This window comes from Gossypium raimondii, chromosome 11, assembly GCF_025698545.1.
Source record: "Gossypium raimondii isolate GPD5lz chromosome 11, ASM2569854v1, whole genome shotgun sequence".
Lineage (NCBI taxonomy): Eukaryota > Viridiplantae > Streptophyta > Magnoliopsida > Malvales > Malvaceae > Gossypium > Gossypium raimondii.
The window spans coordinates 53,441,765-53,458,510 of NC_068575.1; the positions used below are offsets into that span (position 1 = coordinate 53,441,765).

Here is a 16,746-nt window from a genome sequence, read left to right on the forward strand (position 1 = left end):
AACACATTTTTAAAATTGCATCAATATTTTGATTTTTTAAATAGAATATACTAAGGAACCATAAATAGATAGACATGACATAACCACAATTAAAGTAAGGCTAATTTAGGAATGTTTCTCGATAGTACTTCTAAGATAAAAACATTCTTAAACAGACTGCTTTTTGAAAGAAAAATGTTTCTCCCAAGCCAAAAATTAGCTCAAAAACACTTTTTTCTATAAGCCGAAAATTTTAATTTCTCCAAAAGAAGAAGCACTTTTTAGAAGATAATGTACATAGGTATACAAATGTTATTGTCTTTTAAAATAGTTCAATAGATGAGAAAACCAAATTATAACCATGACACTAATCAAATAAGCATCACATTGCCCAACATCAACAAATACCAGACAACCAATTGACCACTGTCGAAGGTCTTGTAAAGACTTTACAACTTTTGTGATGCATGAGAAATGGGCTACTCTCCTCATCATCATCTTAAAGTCTAATGTCCTGTTTACCAAGACATTGTTCTATCTCAACAAAGTCCTTTGTTAAAGTTTTTAATAGATTTGGCAGTACACAGGCTTGGTAAGTTCCGCATATATGGCAAACACAGGAAAAAAAAAAAAACGAACTAAGACTTTTAGAAAAATATGGAATAATACTAAAGGCAAATTAAAATAAACTAAAACACAACATTTTTGTCTACAAGTTTTCCCTCAACAGTGTTTGACGAATTTCTTCTGCCGTGATAATCACCACAAAAGCTTTTGGAATATGCAAAATTTCATGTTTTGAAACGCAGTGAGAGAAATGTTGGGAATTGAGTGGGAAAGAGTAGTTTTAAACATGCTTTAAATCAATATTATATAATATCTATAATAAATTTCAAATATAAAAATACATTATAAATATTATCTACATAGGTGGAAAATCATCACACCACGAACACGTGACAACCAATTTAACGATCTATCAACTTTCATAGGAAAATCAAACGATGTTAACACTAGCAAATTATAACATATCAGGCTTCCTCGTTTTTATCTCTATTTGTTGTAAAATAAAATATTATAAATGGTGATTTATTTCACTTTCTTTTTATTAGGGGTTAAAAGCAAACATTCCTTTTAGACACCTCGCGGGTACTCTTTCAAACTACGATCAAAGAGATGAGGTTTTGTGGTCATCCCAGAGTAGAGTGGTGGGATCATTTATCCACGTGATCCAGTGGTGTCGTAGATCAAAACTTTGGATCTTTCTTTGTGGTTGTTTTGGTCATATCTTCTTCTTGTTTTTTCTAACTGGTTCTTTGATTTTACTTCAAGAACTTTGTGTCTTACAAGTTGAATAGGAGATTGATTTGTATTTTTGTTTTTAAGGTATCTTACAGGTACTAATAACTATCAAGTATATGATATCTAATTTATGAAACCAAAAAGGTAAATCCTTTTAACAAAGTAACATTTTCATCCAAAAGAAAATGACACAAAAATAAAACTTGCTTCAAGTTTGAAATGTGATGATTCATAGCATTGATAAGTAGTCTTCGAGGAAAGCAACAAGGAAAAAGAAAAAGAGGGAAGAGGAATTGGAACATTTTTTTCCCTCTCAACAAGAAACCAAAACATTCATAGCATTCATATATATGATAAGATAGCTCATATAACATTAACTACAAATAAACTTTCATAGTTATATAACTGGAATTCCTGTTACATTTCACCATTTCATACAAAATCTCCAAAAATGTAAATGAACTTTTTGACCAATGAATCGCATCATAAAATTATTGCAAGAGAAATAAAAAAGTGGGGCTATCCATAGCAATTTCACCTACCAACATCTAGGGGTTTAACTGGATTATGTTCCTTTCGATTTTGCTAACTTTACTTGTACAAGTTTGTCCAGAATTGGAGGCTCTAAAGGAATTGGGTCCAAACAACGCTCTGAAGCAGCAACAATTACCTACATCCGACATCCACATTTCATTACTAGCGGAACAAAAAATCAGATAAAAATGAGCAATACCCGTGTTTATTATGTAACACAGAAAGATTAAAGCTCAAGACTAGGAATTTGGCAATTACCTCGTCAAGTAAAAAATCAATCGCTTCTTCAGCTTCAATATTCTCCTTCAAAAGAGTCCTTAAGAAATGAATATCCAGCTGAATTTGCTGGAAACCACTTCGATTAAAGGTTTGGAGTCTGACATATTCTTGCAAACTTTTAAGGCAAAGTTTCACTATAGTTGTTTCAACTGACTCCTGCAATGACAAGGAAACTCCATTCATTCTGTTTCAATAGCATCACATTGACACTTTTTCCACAACCACAAAAATTCATGGTGATACATACCTGTGTATATTCAACTTTTGTAAAAATTTCTATTTTTTGCTTAAACAATTTTGCTAGATGTGTTTCTAATAGCTGACTCCTGGCTTTTTGGGTATTTGACCTACTCATTTTATCATCTAGTAATGCGTTGCTACGTGATGAGTTGGTGCTTCCATTGCTGTCAGACCGTTGATGCTTACGCAATAGCCCTTCAGGTAAAATCTGTTTCACCTCACTATCTACTGCTTTCAACTAGAACAAAGAATCCCGAGATAAAGCATAATGCATCTTAGAAAAGTTCTACATTATCGAAATATTTATGTATATCAAACTCTGCAAGACAAAGATTTAAAACTATATCTATGTCAAGTCAGAAAGTTTAAAGAGACACTAACCTCTTGTAGAAATAAATCAACAAACATATGAACTTCTCTAGGCTCCTTGTGCTGCAAGTATTAAAAAACATAAATTATTGAAAACTTAAACTATTTTAGTAAGGGGAATCTCTCTCAAAATTGAGGATTATAGCACAGTAAACTAACCTTGACCCAGTTTGGTGTTGTAAACCTCTTTCTTAGCAAAGTAGATACTCTTCGAGTTCTTATATTTATGTACTGCAAAATGAAACAAAATTGAACTTATAATTACCTAAAAAAAAAACATATCAGAAATGGTTCATTCAATGCCAGAAAATAAAATCGTTAAACATATATGCTCCCTTGAGGCAACATATTGTCTTGATATCAACATTCTTGTGAATTCGAAACCCAAAAACTAAAACTAGATAACACATCCCACAGATCCAATATAAGTATTAATTTTAATAATTTCAAAAAGAGGAAAAGAATAAATTCTTACATGATGCAAAAGCTTTTCACCACCTAACTGAAATAGTTGACATATCTCCCCCGAAACAAAAACATGCCCATTTTCGTGGCCTCGTGCACCACCACTAGAGAAGGAGGCAGCTATTTCCTGACAGTGCAACATGAAAATATGGCTGAGCCCAAAATAGTAGTGAAAATTTATTAGGTGGTAAGGTAAATTTATCAGGTAAGAGAAAAAGTTGCCTCAGAAATTCTTGGGATGGCAGTTTGTTCAATGAATACAGAAAGTTGAGCTAGGACCAAGACAAGACCAGCAAGAACTTTTTCACCAAGTGCTCCTTCTGAAAATCCTTGATCTTGACTTGATGAATTCTTTCTTCCAGAAAGCAAGAGAAAACAACCATCAAGAGACCTGAAAAAGTCCTGAAATCCTTCTTGAACCCAATCAATTATGAAAGCTCTCAGTTTAACTAGCAGCCCTAACTCATCGTCAAGAAGTTGGCGAAAATCCTGTAGTAAGCAAATCGTTTAAAAATGAAGCTCAATGCTCAATGAATAAGTTGCACATACACTATAAATTTAGTCAATATAATAATGAAAATGCACAAGTTCGAAAGAAAACACACACACACACACACAAACCTACTATAAAAATGCAACTAGATTGTTATTGTTTTTCAATCTAGAAAGTATATCAAGCATTTACAGATTGAAGTATAAGTATCTAAATAAGAGAGAAATATGAAAATTAGGAACATGATATATGGACATGCATTGTTTACAGGAAGTAGTACACAAGGAATGAAAAGTTTCTACATGCATAAAATAAGAGTCAGTTTAGCATCTCATGGTTACCAGTAAGACATCCATGCTGCCTTGGAGTACTGTTTTTTTGCTAGCCTCCAAAGCAACCTGTAAGGGATGTTCCTCTGCTGCCTCTTTTGGGCTAACCTTTACTTTCAAGAGAGCATCTGTAAATTGAACAGAATGAACTCAGACTTAAGGTAATTTTCATAAAATAAAACCAACATCAATAAGAAAGAATCAAGTTTGTGCAAATTTACAAACTTTTAAAAGTTTATGTAGAATACATGCATAAATAGCTATATATGGTTTAACCATTAGTGAACCTACCATTTTCCATAAACAACTGCCAACTGAACATGCTTTTGAAAATTATTAATGATATAACTATGATATCTATTCTAGAATAGCCACAGTTGTAAGTGGAAGATAATAAATAGGATTTTGCAAAGCTTGGTTTAGGGTATATGCATTTCAGGTAAAATTCAAGTGGACTAATACTCTTAGGATTGAAGAATAGTTGATTAGATATTTAGACTTCTGTCATAAAATGGGTAAAAACAACAACCTGCACATAGTAAAATCTAAACCATGCTTTCATCTTTTGGGTGATTTGAAACTCCAAAAGAGTAAAATATTTTTTGACAGGACAATCAATAGAAAAAATAACCTGATATGTCTTGCAGAAGGTAAGTAAATGTGCTGGCAACATACTTTTTAACAGTTGCATGAGCAACCTGAGACCACAAAATATCATTAGATGGTGTTTCGTCCCTCAATATGAACACTGCTTATCTTTCTACTCAAGATTAAAGAAGATAAAAATGCAAAAGACTAGAAAGAAAATGATTTCATATGAAATTCAAGAAAGACCTCCAAAGAAAAATTAGATAGCGCAGCCTCACTTAAGACTCCATCCATCAGAAGCACATCATCCCATATAGCCCCTACAATGGATTTGGCAATGGGAAAAAATGGCTAAATAAATTTAAGTGCAAAATAAGAATAAAAAAATACTATAAAAATTATAACGCGTAAGTTAATATGAAAGCAAAATAACTAATAATGTTAATGACTTTAGAAATAAATAAGTTTGAATTCACACCAGTATTAAACAATAGTGATTTATCTCGAATCAATCTTCTCATGGACATAAAAGAAGCCTTAGTTCTAGTTGGGGAATCTTTTAAACAAGTACTCCATCAAGAATAATATGACAAAGGCATCTCTAAATGTCATATAAGATGATAAACTATTTGACTTATGCAAACACAGTTGGAATGTGCATTTGCTAATAATGATATACATTTTCGTTAGTTATGTTAAATATTTGGGGCTGCGTTGCTAAAATCATGAAGGAAGAATAAGAGAAAAAGCAAATGCACACTACTTACGAAGAGCACCAAGGAAATTGGTAGAAGAAATTCGTCTCTTTACACGTTGCTCAGTTATTTCAAAGTGCCTGAAGAAAAAGGCAACATTTAAGTGGAACTTTCTCGTGCTACGTATTCTTATAAACAATAGAAATTCTATTGAAGCTGCTTACTTGATGACCAAGTTTTGTGCAAGTTTAATTAATTGACTTTCAGAATCAGGAAATATTACTCGATAAGCACGAATAGCCTCCGCAAATCCATGGACAGAGACCTATTTTAGATAATTGAAAAGGTTCTTCATGAGTCCAGATGGCACTTTTCTACCCTCGTACTCCCTACAACCTCCTTTTATTTTAGGGGATGCTTGAGATGACTAATTTAACTACAGTTAAAGGACTAAAAACACAAAGTAGTGTCATATTGGCTAATTTAATTAGAGATAATTTGGAAAACACATCATCTGGTTATTAACAAAGAGCCACTAACAAAGATATAGAGCTCTAACCAACAAGCATTCAACTCTAAAGAAATTTGTAAAAAAACAAAAAAAGAGTTTGGTCACTAGTGTAGTACCAAGCACACATTGAATAGTGAAGAAAATTATTGGTTAGTTGCCTTTATAGACAGTTAGAATTGCAATGCAGAAATAAAATATTTCATACATCCAGTTGCATTATGCATAATCTTTTGTATTGAAAACAATCAACCTTAAAACATTGATCATGGCATAAGATTCCCAAGGCAATGTAAGAGTTTCACAAAAGAACGTGCATTATAAAAATTTAACATGGTTCAAAAAGCCATGCATTTTCTTTGCAAAAATACAATTTTATTTTTTCCTTTTATAATTCGTTTATCCACCCTAGTTCCTACCTACCCACCAAGTCAAATATAAGAAATTACAAAAAAAAAAAAAAAATGCTACTTCATGCTTAGTTACCTCATGACCTATACCAGGAACCGAGTCAAAACCTTTTCCTTGTTTAGAAGGATCATTAGGTTCTCGTAAAACATTCACAATTTCATTTGTTTTCAATTGAAGGTCTCCAAGAGATCGCTCTAACTTTTCAAGGAGTTTTGCCTGTAAGCTATCCACCTGCACCAATTATGGATATGCATCATGCATATGTATTTATGTCAAATAGATATAACTCAAATAAAACTTTTGTAGAGAACAATATTACCATTAAGATTAATAAATATACTGCACATGTTAGAGGTTATCGACAATAAATTTTTTTATGTATTTTAAAGAAGACATCAAAGAAAGAAAGAAAGGATGATATAGTTTCCAACTATTTGCTAATGTATTTTCATGCATAGAAAATGGCTTGCACAGTAGCTAATCTAGTGTTTAATGCTTTAAGCTCTAATCTAATTTAAAATCTGATCTGAAAGTTTCAATACAAACCGGAAAATCTAGTTGCTTCAAAAGCACTGCAGCTTCAGCTCTAGCTTGAATGGATTCAGAATCTGAGAATAGCTTTCCCTGAGAAGAAAACTTCATCAAGCATTAAAAATTTATCAGAAAAAATCACCTTGCATGCATAACACAAAGATAAACATGCCTGCAAGTTTTTTAATATTATAATAATTGCATCTTCAGATGCTCGTTTACAGTCCTGGAAAGATGAATCTCCATATGCCTGGTAAGAAAAGCAATGGTCTGTGTCAAACTTTTTGAATAAAAAATTATGACATAAAAGCAAAGTTAAGTACTAACAACAAAATTAATATACAAAATAGATGAACAAGGCAAGCATCAATGACCTTAAAAATTGGCATAGCTCCAATGTAGAATTTGACTGCATCAGCATATGCTTCTGACTTGATGCACTTTGCAAGTCTAGCGGGTAGATCATAAATGAACTGTTCTTTTTCACATAAAACAAATTTCGAATCTCACCCATTCATATATAAACTTAAAGTAATATTATAATTATCCAATCTGAAAATTTCCCTTGTGCAGTAACATCTAAAACGCATAAATGTCATAGCCTTTACTCTTGATTGTTTGATAAAATATTGCACTACACTTATAATGGCTACATTTGGTTAACCTACTTTCAGTTTAGTTCTATAACTATTGTCATGTTACTCACAATTCACCACAAACATTTTTCGATACCTGAACTTTACGCAGAAGGTTCCTTGTTCGGTGCAACTTCTCAATGTGTTCTCTTTTCTCAAAAAGAGAAGTGTTGACCCTATCACTTCTAGATTGCACTGACATTATCTACAATCACAGATGAAGAAAATCTATTCTTTGCAATAATCCTCTCTTTACGTTTCTTTTGAATGCATTGTTTTAAAATTTTCACATAGAGATGACGCGAAAATATTCTTACACACCTTATCAAGAAGTTGCTCCATATTTGCTTCCATGCCTACAATATTACTTTTCATCCTGTAAAAATCAATGTTTGAGTTAGAGTTCTTAAATAAATTATAGTTGAAAACCAGTTAATACAACATCGTAAATCTTGATGAAACAAGGGAGTATCCACTATTCGTTCACTAAATATAGTTGCAGGCCAATTGTTACTAACAATTTCAAAGATTGAAAGAAGTTACCATTTAATTGCATCCGTGGCACTAATAAACTTGTTGTAATTCTCATAAACCAACATTTGCAAATCAGTATCAAGGTTCTTGATTTCGGCTGCCATTTCAACATGCTTCCGAAGAAGCTCTTCCAAATTCGACTTTTGTACCTACAGATTTAATCCAATCCATGCTGTAAAGGAACAAACCTTCCAATTCAAATCCAGTCTAATACATCATTAGTCCAAACAGACTTCAGTATAAAAAAAATCTATAAATCTAGCATTAGAATTGCTTTAAATCTTAACCATGATTTGGATAAAGAGAATTAGGAGAGGCGTACGAGAAGGTTCATGTAGTGCTCAGGATCGAAAGATGCGGAATTGATGGAATCCAAGTTTTCGTAATTTGAATGAGCTTTGGGAGATGAACCATGATATGGATAGTAGAAGCTTGACAATAGATCTCTCATTCTCTTGGCCTTGTCATCCAATGGAATATCATCGGTCGCCATTTTTGCTCGGTCGACCATTTATTTTGTATTACGCAAATTAATAAAGAAATATGTTTTAGATTTAAATCGGGAAATTGTAAATAGCGAATGAAATTGTTTGTAGTTAATGGATTGAATGAACTACGCCAGGAAGCTGAACAGGAAATCTTGAATCAAACGATGTGGCTTGTGGATGAATGAAGAATCATCCCGATTTGCTCTTGAGGCTTTTTCTGGGTGCTTTTTTTTTTTTTTTTTTAGTTTTCTTTAAGGTTAATTTCACCACCTTATCATGTGTGCCTAAAATTTAGTGTAACAAACAAAACTAAAGCCTAAATGCCCGCAATTAAATAACACTTGTGGTGCATTTAATTGGATTGCCTTATAATTCAGATCAAATTGAATGGGTCAAGACTTGGGATGCAATTATAGTAATCACACACAACACTTCGTTTGTCTAGGATTCAGTGCTTTCACTTTGGGGAGAATAATTTAAATTTTTATTTTATTATAATATTTATTCTAATTACAATTATAAATATTTCTTCAAACACAAATGAGCAAAGAAATATAATTGTACAAAAATGATCCATAGTTACTTAAAAAGTTAGAGCCTTAGCCTTTTTCGACAATATCAACACCTCGTTGGCAACATTGTACTAAAACTGCATATGTTAAATTCATGCATATAATTTATCTTTAGTTAAAAATAATATCTATTTAAATTTGGCACTATCAAACTAGTTTCTAATAACTCTGACAGTAACTTAGCAAAGTGTTATCTCTCTTTTCAAAATTTATTCTTTTTCTCCCTAAAATTTTAAAGAAACCTTAAAACCCCTCATCTCTGCTATAGCCATCGTGCAACCAACTTCTATTTGGATTGTTGTGCGCCATCCGCCCCTCCTCTCTCCGATCTTCCCTCTACTTTTTTATTCCAACCTCTTCATCTTATTCCTCCTGTCATAAATTCATATATTCCCTTGTTTTTCCTCCTCTTCAACTTGTTTTTTTGATATAATAACAAGCATTACCACAAACATGGTTGACTAGTTGGAAGAACACTATCATTTTTCATTTACTTCCATTTTGATGGGTCGACTCCTTATTATATCATTTGGGGAGGAAAACGTTTTTTAGTCCTTAAAAGCTCTTTATTCTCTCTATTCCATTTATACTGGAGTTCGATGGTTTGTTGAGGAGAGCATGGCTTTGTTTGCGAGAGTCAATGCACCAGTAAAATGACTCCTAATCTAGTGGCTAATGCCTCAATTTGCGAGCTTGACTCTTCTAATGCTTGTGTTTCTGCTAACCAATTTCAACCTTTGTCTCTCCGAATTGACAACTCGATATTGATGTTATGTGAGTTTGATGTGCAAGCTTCGAGTGAAGTTTGGTGTTATGTTTCTTGGCTTTTTTTTGGTCAAATGTTCTTGGCTCATATGCCTTGGTTTTAATTCTAGGTTTTTAGTTTGCTTCGTCAGCTTCTACTATTCTTGAGATTTATGAGTCTAAGCTAAATATATTTTTAATATAATTTTGTAACTTACATTTGACAAATAGAAAATTTCTTTAAACCAAAAAAATTAGCAAGTTTTTTAATTCAAATTCAAATTAATCTTAATTATTGTCAAATTGTTTCTTTAAGTAAAACAAGATTTATATTAAAAATATATATAAAAATCCATAAAGGGAAAGACCTAAAACTAATCCTAACCAAATAGACTTACCATACACTCGATCATATATCCATCTCTTTCACTAGTTAAAACTGAATTGGTATCCGAACTAATAACAAAAAGAAGATTAGTGGAAGGAATATCATACTTAGTGTAGTTCACATAGAATAAGGCCACCCTAGTAAGAGAATGAGTTGTCTCATTTGCTCTCTTACGAGTCCAAAGGAAAGACAACTGATTGAAGTGTGTTCTAAGAGACAAAGAATCATAAATAAGAGTCCAAATGTAACACCCCTCGTCTAGTTTGGTCACCGAACCTGATTTATGAGATGTTCCAGTAAAATAGAGACATTCACATGCACAACCATCAATTTTTTTATATAATTTTATTTAGATTACACACATATATTAGAGGTTATAACTTGAACGAGACTGATTAGGTTTTAAAATAGACATCCTTAGTTTTAGGTGATTTATAGTTTTCATTTGAAAGTTTCAAGCGGAGCACGCCAAGGTGGTTCGCCAAAAGATGTCCTCTCAAGCTCTCCGCCAAATGAATGCGGAAGGGAGTTTGCCATATTCTTGTACTTAATATGAACGTCGTGACCACACGATCTAAATTTATCCACCACATAGAGTCGCATTTGGACACCATGCCAAAATCAACGAAGATAACGTGGTCCGCATTTTAATTCCGTCAATTATCAAAATAAGTTAGCATGTTCAATACATGCAATCATTTTCATTTCAAGCGTGCTAATTGTCTACGTCAACACTGAACAAGCATCACGAAAGAGTATATATATAACATTCAATCCATTACTATTCATTTCACATTCAATTTTGCAGAATAGACATTCTATGTACATGCCAATAGACCCAATGCAGAGTTAAAATAATTCTACCGGAACAAAAGTTGGATAGTGTGAGTTGTAGATTAATCTGCCTATCGAGTTCCGCCAACTACTCTATAAGAAAGAGGAAATTAAACGAGGTAAAGATTGGTTAAAAGCATAAAAAAACTCACCTCGCCAAAACATTTTTTTATATATATACATATAACTTAATTAAATTCCACATCTTGCCAACACATTCATGTATATAAGGTGAGTACATCGCATTCAAACATATAACATATCATAAACATTTCATTCAGAAAACATTCAACCCAATAAACCACTCTGAATAAAAGAAATACGCGAGTAACTTATCGAGAACACGCCAATTCGCTCATAAGAGCGATTCCATTCGATAACACGCCAAAATCATAGATGAGATTAGATTGGAAATCCACAACAAATGTGTAACGCCCTTAACCTGACATGATTCTCTGGTCTGGATCTTGGGTGTTATTACACAATTCACTTAACAAAATTTCTAAACAACATTCTTAGACTTTTAACACAAGACATTTTCCTTAACATTTATCGTAAATCGTTATCATTAAAGAAACAAGAAAATGTATTTAAACATAATACATCATATCTATAATAATTTATTACAATACAGAAGTTTAATAAAACAGACTCATATGGTGTAATCCTACAATACGCCACTTGTCCAACTAAGTCCACCGTATGCATAGTTTCCCCTTTCGTCGCGCTTCTCTGGCGTACTCCTGACTTGTCCCTCCAGGCAAACAAATTTAAATAGCAACACCTAAAATATAAACATAACAAATTTAAAAGTCTTTTTGAGCATAATTTAACCATCAGCACCTAATCCTAGGGGAGAGTAAAACTCGATTTTAATTGAAAAATCGACACAATCCATTTTTGATTTCGATTTTGTCAGGTGGGATGGTTTTGTTGGTTTCATCCTCAATTTAGTCGGCTTTGCCGGTCAATTCTCAATTTCTGTATTCTAGAACTGAACTGACCGAAAAAATGACTTATATTATATTATGTTTTAATGATTTAAAAATATATATTATAATAAATATATAAAATAAAAATTAAGTTGGTTAATTAAAATATTTGATAAAATCTATATTAGTTCACTTTGATCGGTTTTATCAATAAAAATTAATTGATTCGGTTTTAATGTGTTCAAGTCAATTGTAAAAAAATCGACCAAACTGATTATTCACCCCTACCAAATCCACCTACACTTATCAAATGTTTGCCCAAATATAATAGTGAAAAAATAAATTCTTACCATAAACACGAGGATAATGTGACCCAATTGACAAGTTGACCACAAAAATAAATTCAAATTACAAGTCAAATTTTTAATAAGATTTTATTAACTAGTATTTTAGTTATTTTAAAGTACCTTTACAGACTATTTTGCTCTTGAATTATATTCTTTTTCTCACTTTGATATTAAATCTTTTTTGTCCCATTTTAAGATCTAAACTTTTCTCTATTACCCGTTTTAGGACCTTTTAAAAAAATCTAACCAATAAAAACACACCACGTCATCTATGACTTTGCATATTGACCGGTAATGTGGTATGCTGATCGGTAATATGGAAGGTTGACCAAAGTTGACTGACATTGACTCATGTTGATCAAGCAAAAAATCATTTAAAATGTAGAAAATCAACAAAATATCTAAAAATATTTAAAAAAATTAAAATTTTGAAAACTTATAGAAATATGAAAAAATAAAAATATTAAAATAATTAAAACTTGTGATTTAGAAGGTTATATCATTCAATAATGACTAGTGAGTTTTTTTTCTTTTGGCTTTCTTTACAATTTGTAAAAAGAAAAAGAAAATTTGACTATGGGAGTAGGTGTTTTAATGAAGTATATGTTTTATAATTTTAATATTTTTATAAAATTTTAAATATATTTTAAATATTTTACATTTTTTATAAATTTCAACAACTTTTTAAAATTGGAAAAATTATAAAATATATACTTTATTCCCATAGTTAATGTTTTTGACAAATCATTTATAAAACCAAAATAAAAACCCATCAACCCAGAATGAATAATATAAGCTCCGAGACCACTTTTTAATTATTTTTATAATTATTTAGTATTTTTTTAATAATTTTCATAAATTTTTATAATTTTTTATCAATTAACATGGTCAACATCAGTTAACTTTGGTAAACTTTTCACGCTATCAATCAATGTGTCGTGTTGTTCATGACATGACATGTTTTCATTGGCCAACTTGTTTTAGCGCCATTAACTTTTAGGTAATAAAACATGTAACAGAGTAAAATATAGATACCAAAACGAAAAAAAAAATTCATGTACTAAAATAGGAAAATGAGTACAGTTCAGAGGCCAAATAGTGAGTAAAAGCTTTTTTAAATTAATAAATATATTAAAGTTCAGGGGTCGCAGAGAATAAAAATTTTCTTTTGGTTATCTTTTAAGCAAAGGCTTCTAACTATTTTGGAGCATTCTAGGCGGGGAATCGACCATAATAGCTCTTGTCCTAATCGCGGTTGTGAAATTGAGGATACTCTTCATGCTCTGAAAGATTGCTTGGTTACAAGTCATTCCTAGCGATAGGCAAAGTCATTTCTTTTTCAGATTTTTACAAGATTGGTTGACTTCTAATCTTTAATCAAATGTGTGATTGTCTGGACGAGGGTTTCTTAGTCTTGTCTCTTCGGGCTAATTGCATGGCGTATTTGGAAAAACAATAACTTGTTCATTTTTCAATGCATCACTTGGACGGCTCTTGAAACTGTTAAGGTTTACATTGGTTAGGCGCAACAGTTCGATCTTAGTCATAGAGGCAACCGGTAATCCCTTCTAACAACTGCTTCTCAAACACACATGGCCAATATGTGGGTTAATTTGTTCACCGATGGTGCAGTTACTAGCGGTGATAGGAGAGCTTCTGTTGGGGGTGTTTTACGCGATCAACATGAGAATTGAATCTTGGGTTTAATCGTTGTTTGGGATGATGCTCAATCTTCGAAGCGAAACTTTGGGGAATATTAGATGGTCTACTGGTGATGCTTAGCAAATGTTTTAAAAGGCCCACGATTCAGACAGATAATTTGGAGATTACTAGGACTTTACAAGAAAATATGATGACAGACTATGATATTACTGTGCTCAGAAGCGTTCGAAGAATTATGAGAACTGAAGAGCAATGGTGCATCAGATACGTCCCTAGAGATTTTAACAAAGTTGTTGATTGTTTGGCGAAACTGAGTCTAGTGGGGAATTCAAGTATTTAGGTTTATGTTATTACCCCGAATGAAGTTCTAGAGCTCATTCGACAAGACAAGACTAATGATGCTTTTGTCCAATTCATCTTAATGTAATTATATTTCTATGTTTTTCACCCAAAATATATATATGTATATATATATTAAAGTTAATTGGACCATGCATCTCAAACTATAACTTTCATTCTAAAATGTCCTTAAACTTTTAAACATTCTAATTATATTCTCAAACTATAAATGTTATACAATAATGTTATTCCATTACTAAAATTATTAATTTAATTATTAAATAAAATGTTAAATCTTACTTGACATGTTTTAGAGTAAAAAGTTTAAAGAATATTATAAAAACAATTATTAAAAAATATTGATTTTAAAATTTTGAAACTTTTGTAAAAATTTTATCAGTCATTCCCTCATTTTTATATTTATATTTTAATTTAATTTTTACGTGGTATAATTTAATTTTTCATTATTTATTGGAAATAGGAAATAAAAAGAATCCACAGGGTATATTCCAAAATAAAAAAAGGGCTGGAAAGTGCTAAGAAAGTGTTGAACGTAAAGCTGGCGTCACTTTGCACGCCAGCGCTGACACCCAACCCACTAAGTTACTCAGTGAAAAGACCTTAAATACCCCTCCACCTCATCATTATTTTATCCACTAATCTAATCCAACACCCAATCAAGTCCTTCCTCAGTTGCCTATAAAAGCCCCCATCCCCTGTTTTCAAAGCCTCTTTTCGATTCGCCTTTGCTAGCGCCTGTTTCGTCTGCTCTGCAATTATTTTCGCGTTTCATTTTCTTCATCCAGCTAAGTATTCTTAGTTTCTTGTTCTTTTCTTTTCCTTCTCCTTTTTGAGTCTTCACTCTTTTTGTCTCATTTTTTTCCTTTTATCTTAGATCTGGTTTAGAACTAGGGCTTTTTTTTTTCTTGACTTGCTTGTTTGTTATTTTTCGACTATATTGTTCATGTCCGATCTGCGAATGCGGAGTCGAGTCTTTATTATAGAACTATTTCGATGATTTTAGATTTTCTATGAGCTACGCCATCATCATGCATCGAATTCGTATTCTTCACTCGTTTTCAGTTGTTTTCCTTTACTGGTTCTACGTTTTCTCATGAATCAGCTCCCCTCGTTGTTCATCAATCCCTTCATCTAGATCTAACCCCTAGCTAAGTTCTCTGACTATTGGAAAAAATTGAATTCCTTAATTATCATTCAATTTATCAGTTCATATTAAATATTCTTCCCGATAAAAAAAAAAAGAACAACACTCCCCTTGCTATGGCTTCTTTGCAAAGGTCAGCGAGTTCATCCGATTCGGATCCGCAGTATGCAAACATCGATGAGAGGAAAAGGAAGAGAATGCTTTCAAACCGTGAATCGGCAAGGCGATCAAGAATGAGGAAGCAGAAGCGGCTCCAAGATTTGGTTCAGGAAGTGAGCGCATTACAGAAAGATAACAGCCAGATCTCTGAAAGGATCAGCGTCGCCACCCAATGCTCCATCGAGATGCAATCGGCCAATAATGTTTTAAGAGCTCAGGCGATGGAATTGACCGAGAGATTACGGTCCCTGAATTCGGTGCTGCAAGTTGTGGAAGAAGTCGGCGGGTATGCCGTTGATATCCCTGAGATTCCGGAGCCGTGGCAGCTCCCCTGTCCAATACAGCCAATTATGGCTTCGGTTGATATGTTCGAGTATGATGGATAGACTCTTCTTCCTTGTGTTGGCCAACGGGTGATGCTGCCCCATAATACTAGCCAAAATCCTATTTCCACTTTTCACCACATTCACTTTTCACATAAAAGAAAAAAGAAGAAGCAAATAATCATTTCTACTGTTAGTTAAAAAAGACCATACCTCTTTTGTGAACTGCACTAAAAGTGGTGAAAAATTAATGGGTTAGTTTAGCTAATGAAGGAGTGAGGGCTAAACGAGTGGTAGTTAAGGCAGATTCATGTATTGCTTCATGAAATGGTGGATTGGTCATACTAGTAGCATTGTTTTGAATTATCAAATCCAATCCTTTAGGGGAAAGCTTGAGTGGCAAAACAAGAAGATGATAAAGTCTTTCTCCTTTTGTAAATGCTTGATTGGTCTCTATGTTTCCTAGCCATTATCACATTCCAATGGTAGTTACTGCATTGTCAATTCTGCCAGGGAACAATCTAGCAATCATTGCCCATTTGAATCTAGTTGCTTAAACCGTCTTAATCTATAATTCTTCCCTGCACATCATTCAACAAAAAGCCATTCATTTAGTAAACGAATCATACAACAAGGTGGACTTTTGATTTTTTTTTATTTTTTAAAGTTTATGGTATATATTTATGAGTGGCCAACGAGTGGATTATATCTATTAGCAAACAAAAATATTTTTTTAATAATATTTTTAGTTTTTATTAAAATTTAATTATTTTTATGATTTTGTATGTTTTTAAATACTGTTTATTTAGTTTAGGGTCAAATTAGTTATTAACCCTCTGAATTAACGTGGTACATCATTCCCTTAACGAGACAAGTAATTAAAATGTAAAAACTTGATAAC

General features: G+C 32.4%; 2 protein-coding genes across 2 annotated transcripts; one reads left to right on the forward strand and one right to left on the reverse strand.

The window, feature by feature from the left end:
- Positions 1 to 1,649: 1,649 nt before the first annotated feature.
- LOC105802956 (vacuolar protein sorting-associated protein 51 homolog) lies at positions 1,650 to 8,385 on the reverse strand. The gene is made up of 20 exons (XM_012634876.2): positions 8,215 to 8,385; positions 7,902 to 8,041; positions 7,680 to 7,734; positions 7,456 to 7,563; positions 7,098 to 7,196; positions 6,896 to 6,973; positions 6,739 to 6,816; positions 6,268 to 6,423; positions 5,498 to 5,598; positions 5,346 to 5,413; positions 4,825 to 4,898; positions 4,622 to 4,688; positions 4,003 to 4,118; positions 3,391 to 3,657; positions 3,179 to 3,295; positions 2,863 to 2,934; positions 2,716 to 2,766; positions 2,342 to 2,572; positions 2,074 to 2,250; positions 1,650 to 1,951 (listed from the first exon to the last, which is right to left on the reverse strand). Exons 1-20 carry the CDS (start codon positions 8,383 to 8,385, stop codon positions 1,847 to 1,849), a joined length of 2,331 nt encoding a protein of 776 aa, XP_012490330.2. The 3' UTR covers positions 1,650 to 1,846.
- Positions 8,386 to 14,893: 6,508 nt separating this feature from the next.
- Positions 14,894 to 16,419, forward strand: LOC105802953 (bZIP transcription factor 53). Its single transcript, XM_012634874.2, has one exon. The coding sequence runs from the start codon at positions 15,480 to 15,482 to the stop codon at positions 15,906 to 15,908; it is 429 nt and encodes a 142-aa protein (XP_012490328.1). The 5' UTR covers positions 14,894 to 15,479; the 3' UTR covers positions 15,909 to 16,419.
- Positions 16,420 to 16,746: the final 327 nt, after the last annotated feature.

What these genes read in the sequence shown, in the direction of transcription:
- LOC105802956 (XM_012634876.2), bottom strand. Translation starts at nt 8,385, where the DNA reads ATGGCGACCGATGATATTCCATTGGATGACAAGGCCAAGAGAATGAGA. An exon ending in GAGCTATGCCAATTTTTAAG is followed by an intron (nt 6,974 to 7,097) that starts GTCATTGATGCT and finishes TTTTCTTACCAG; the next exon opens with GCATATGGAGATTCATCTTT. An exon ending in TTGATTTATTTCTACAAGAG is followed by an intron (nt 2,573 to 2,715) that starts GTTAGTGTCTCT and finishes TCTTTGTTCTAG; the next exon opens with TTGAAAGCAGTAGATAGTGA.
- LOC105802953 (XM_012634874.2), top strand. Translation starts at nt 15,480, where the DNA reads ATGGCTTCTTTGCAAAGGTCAGCGAGTTCATCCGATTCGGATCCGCAG.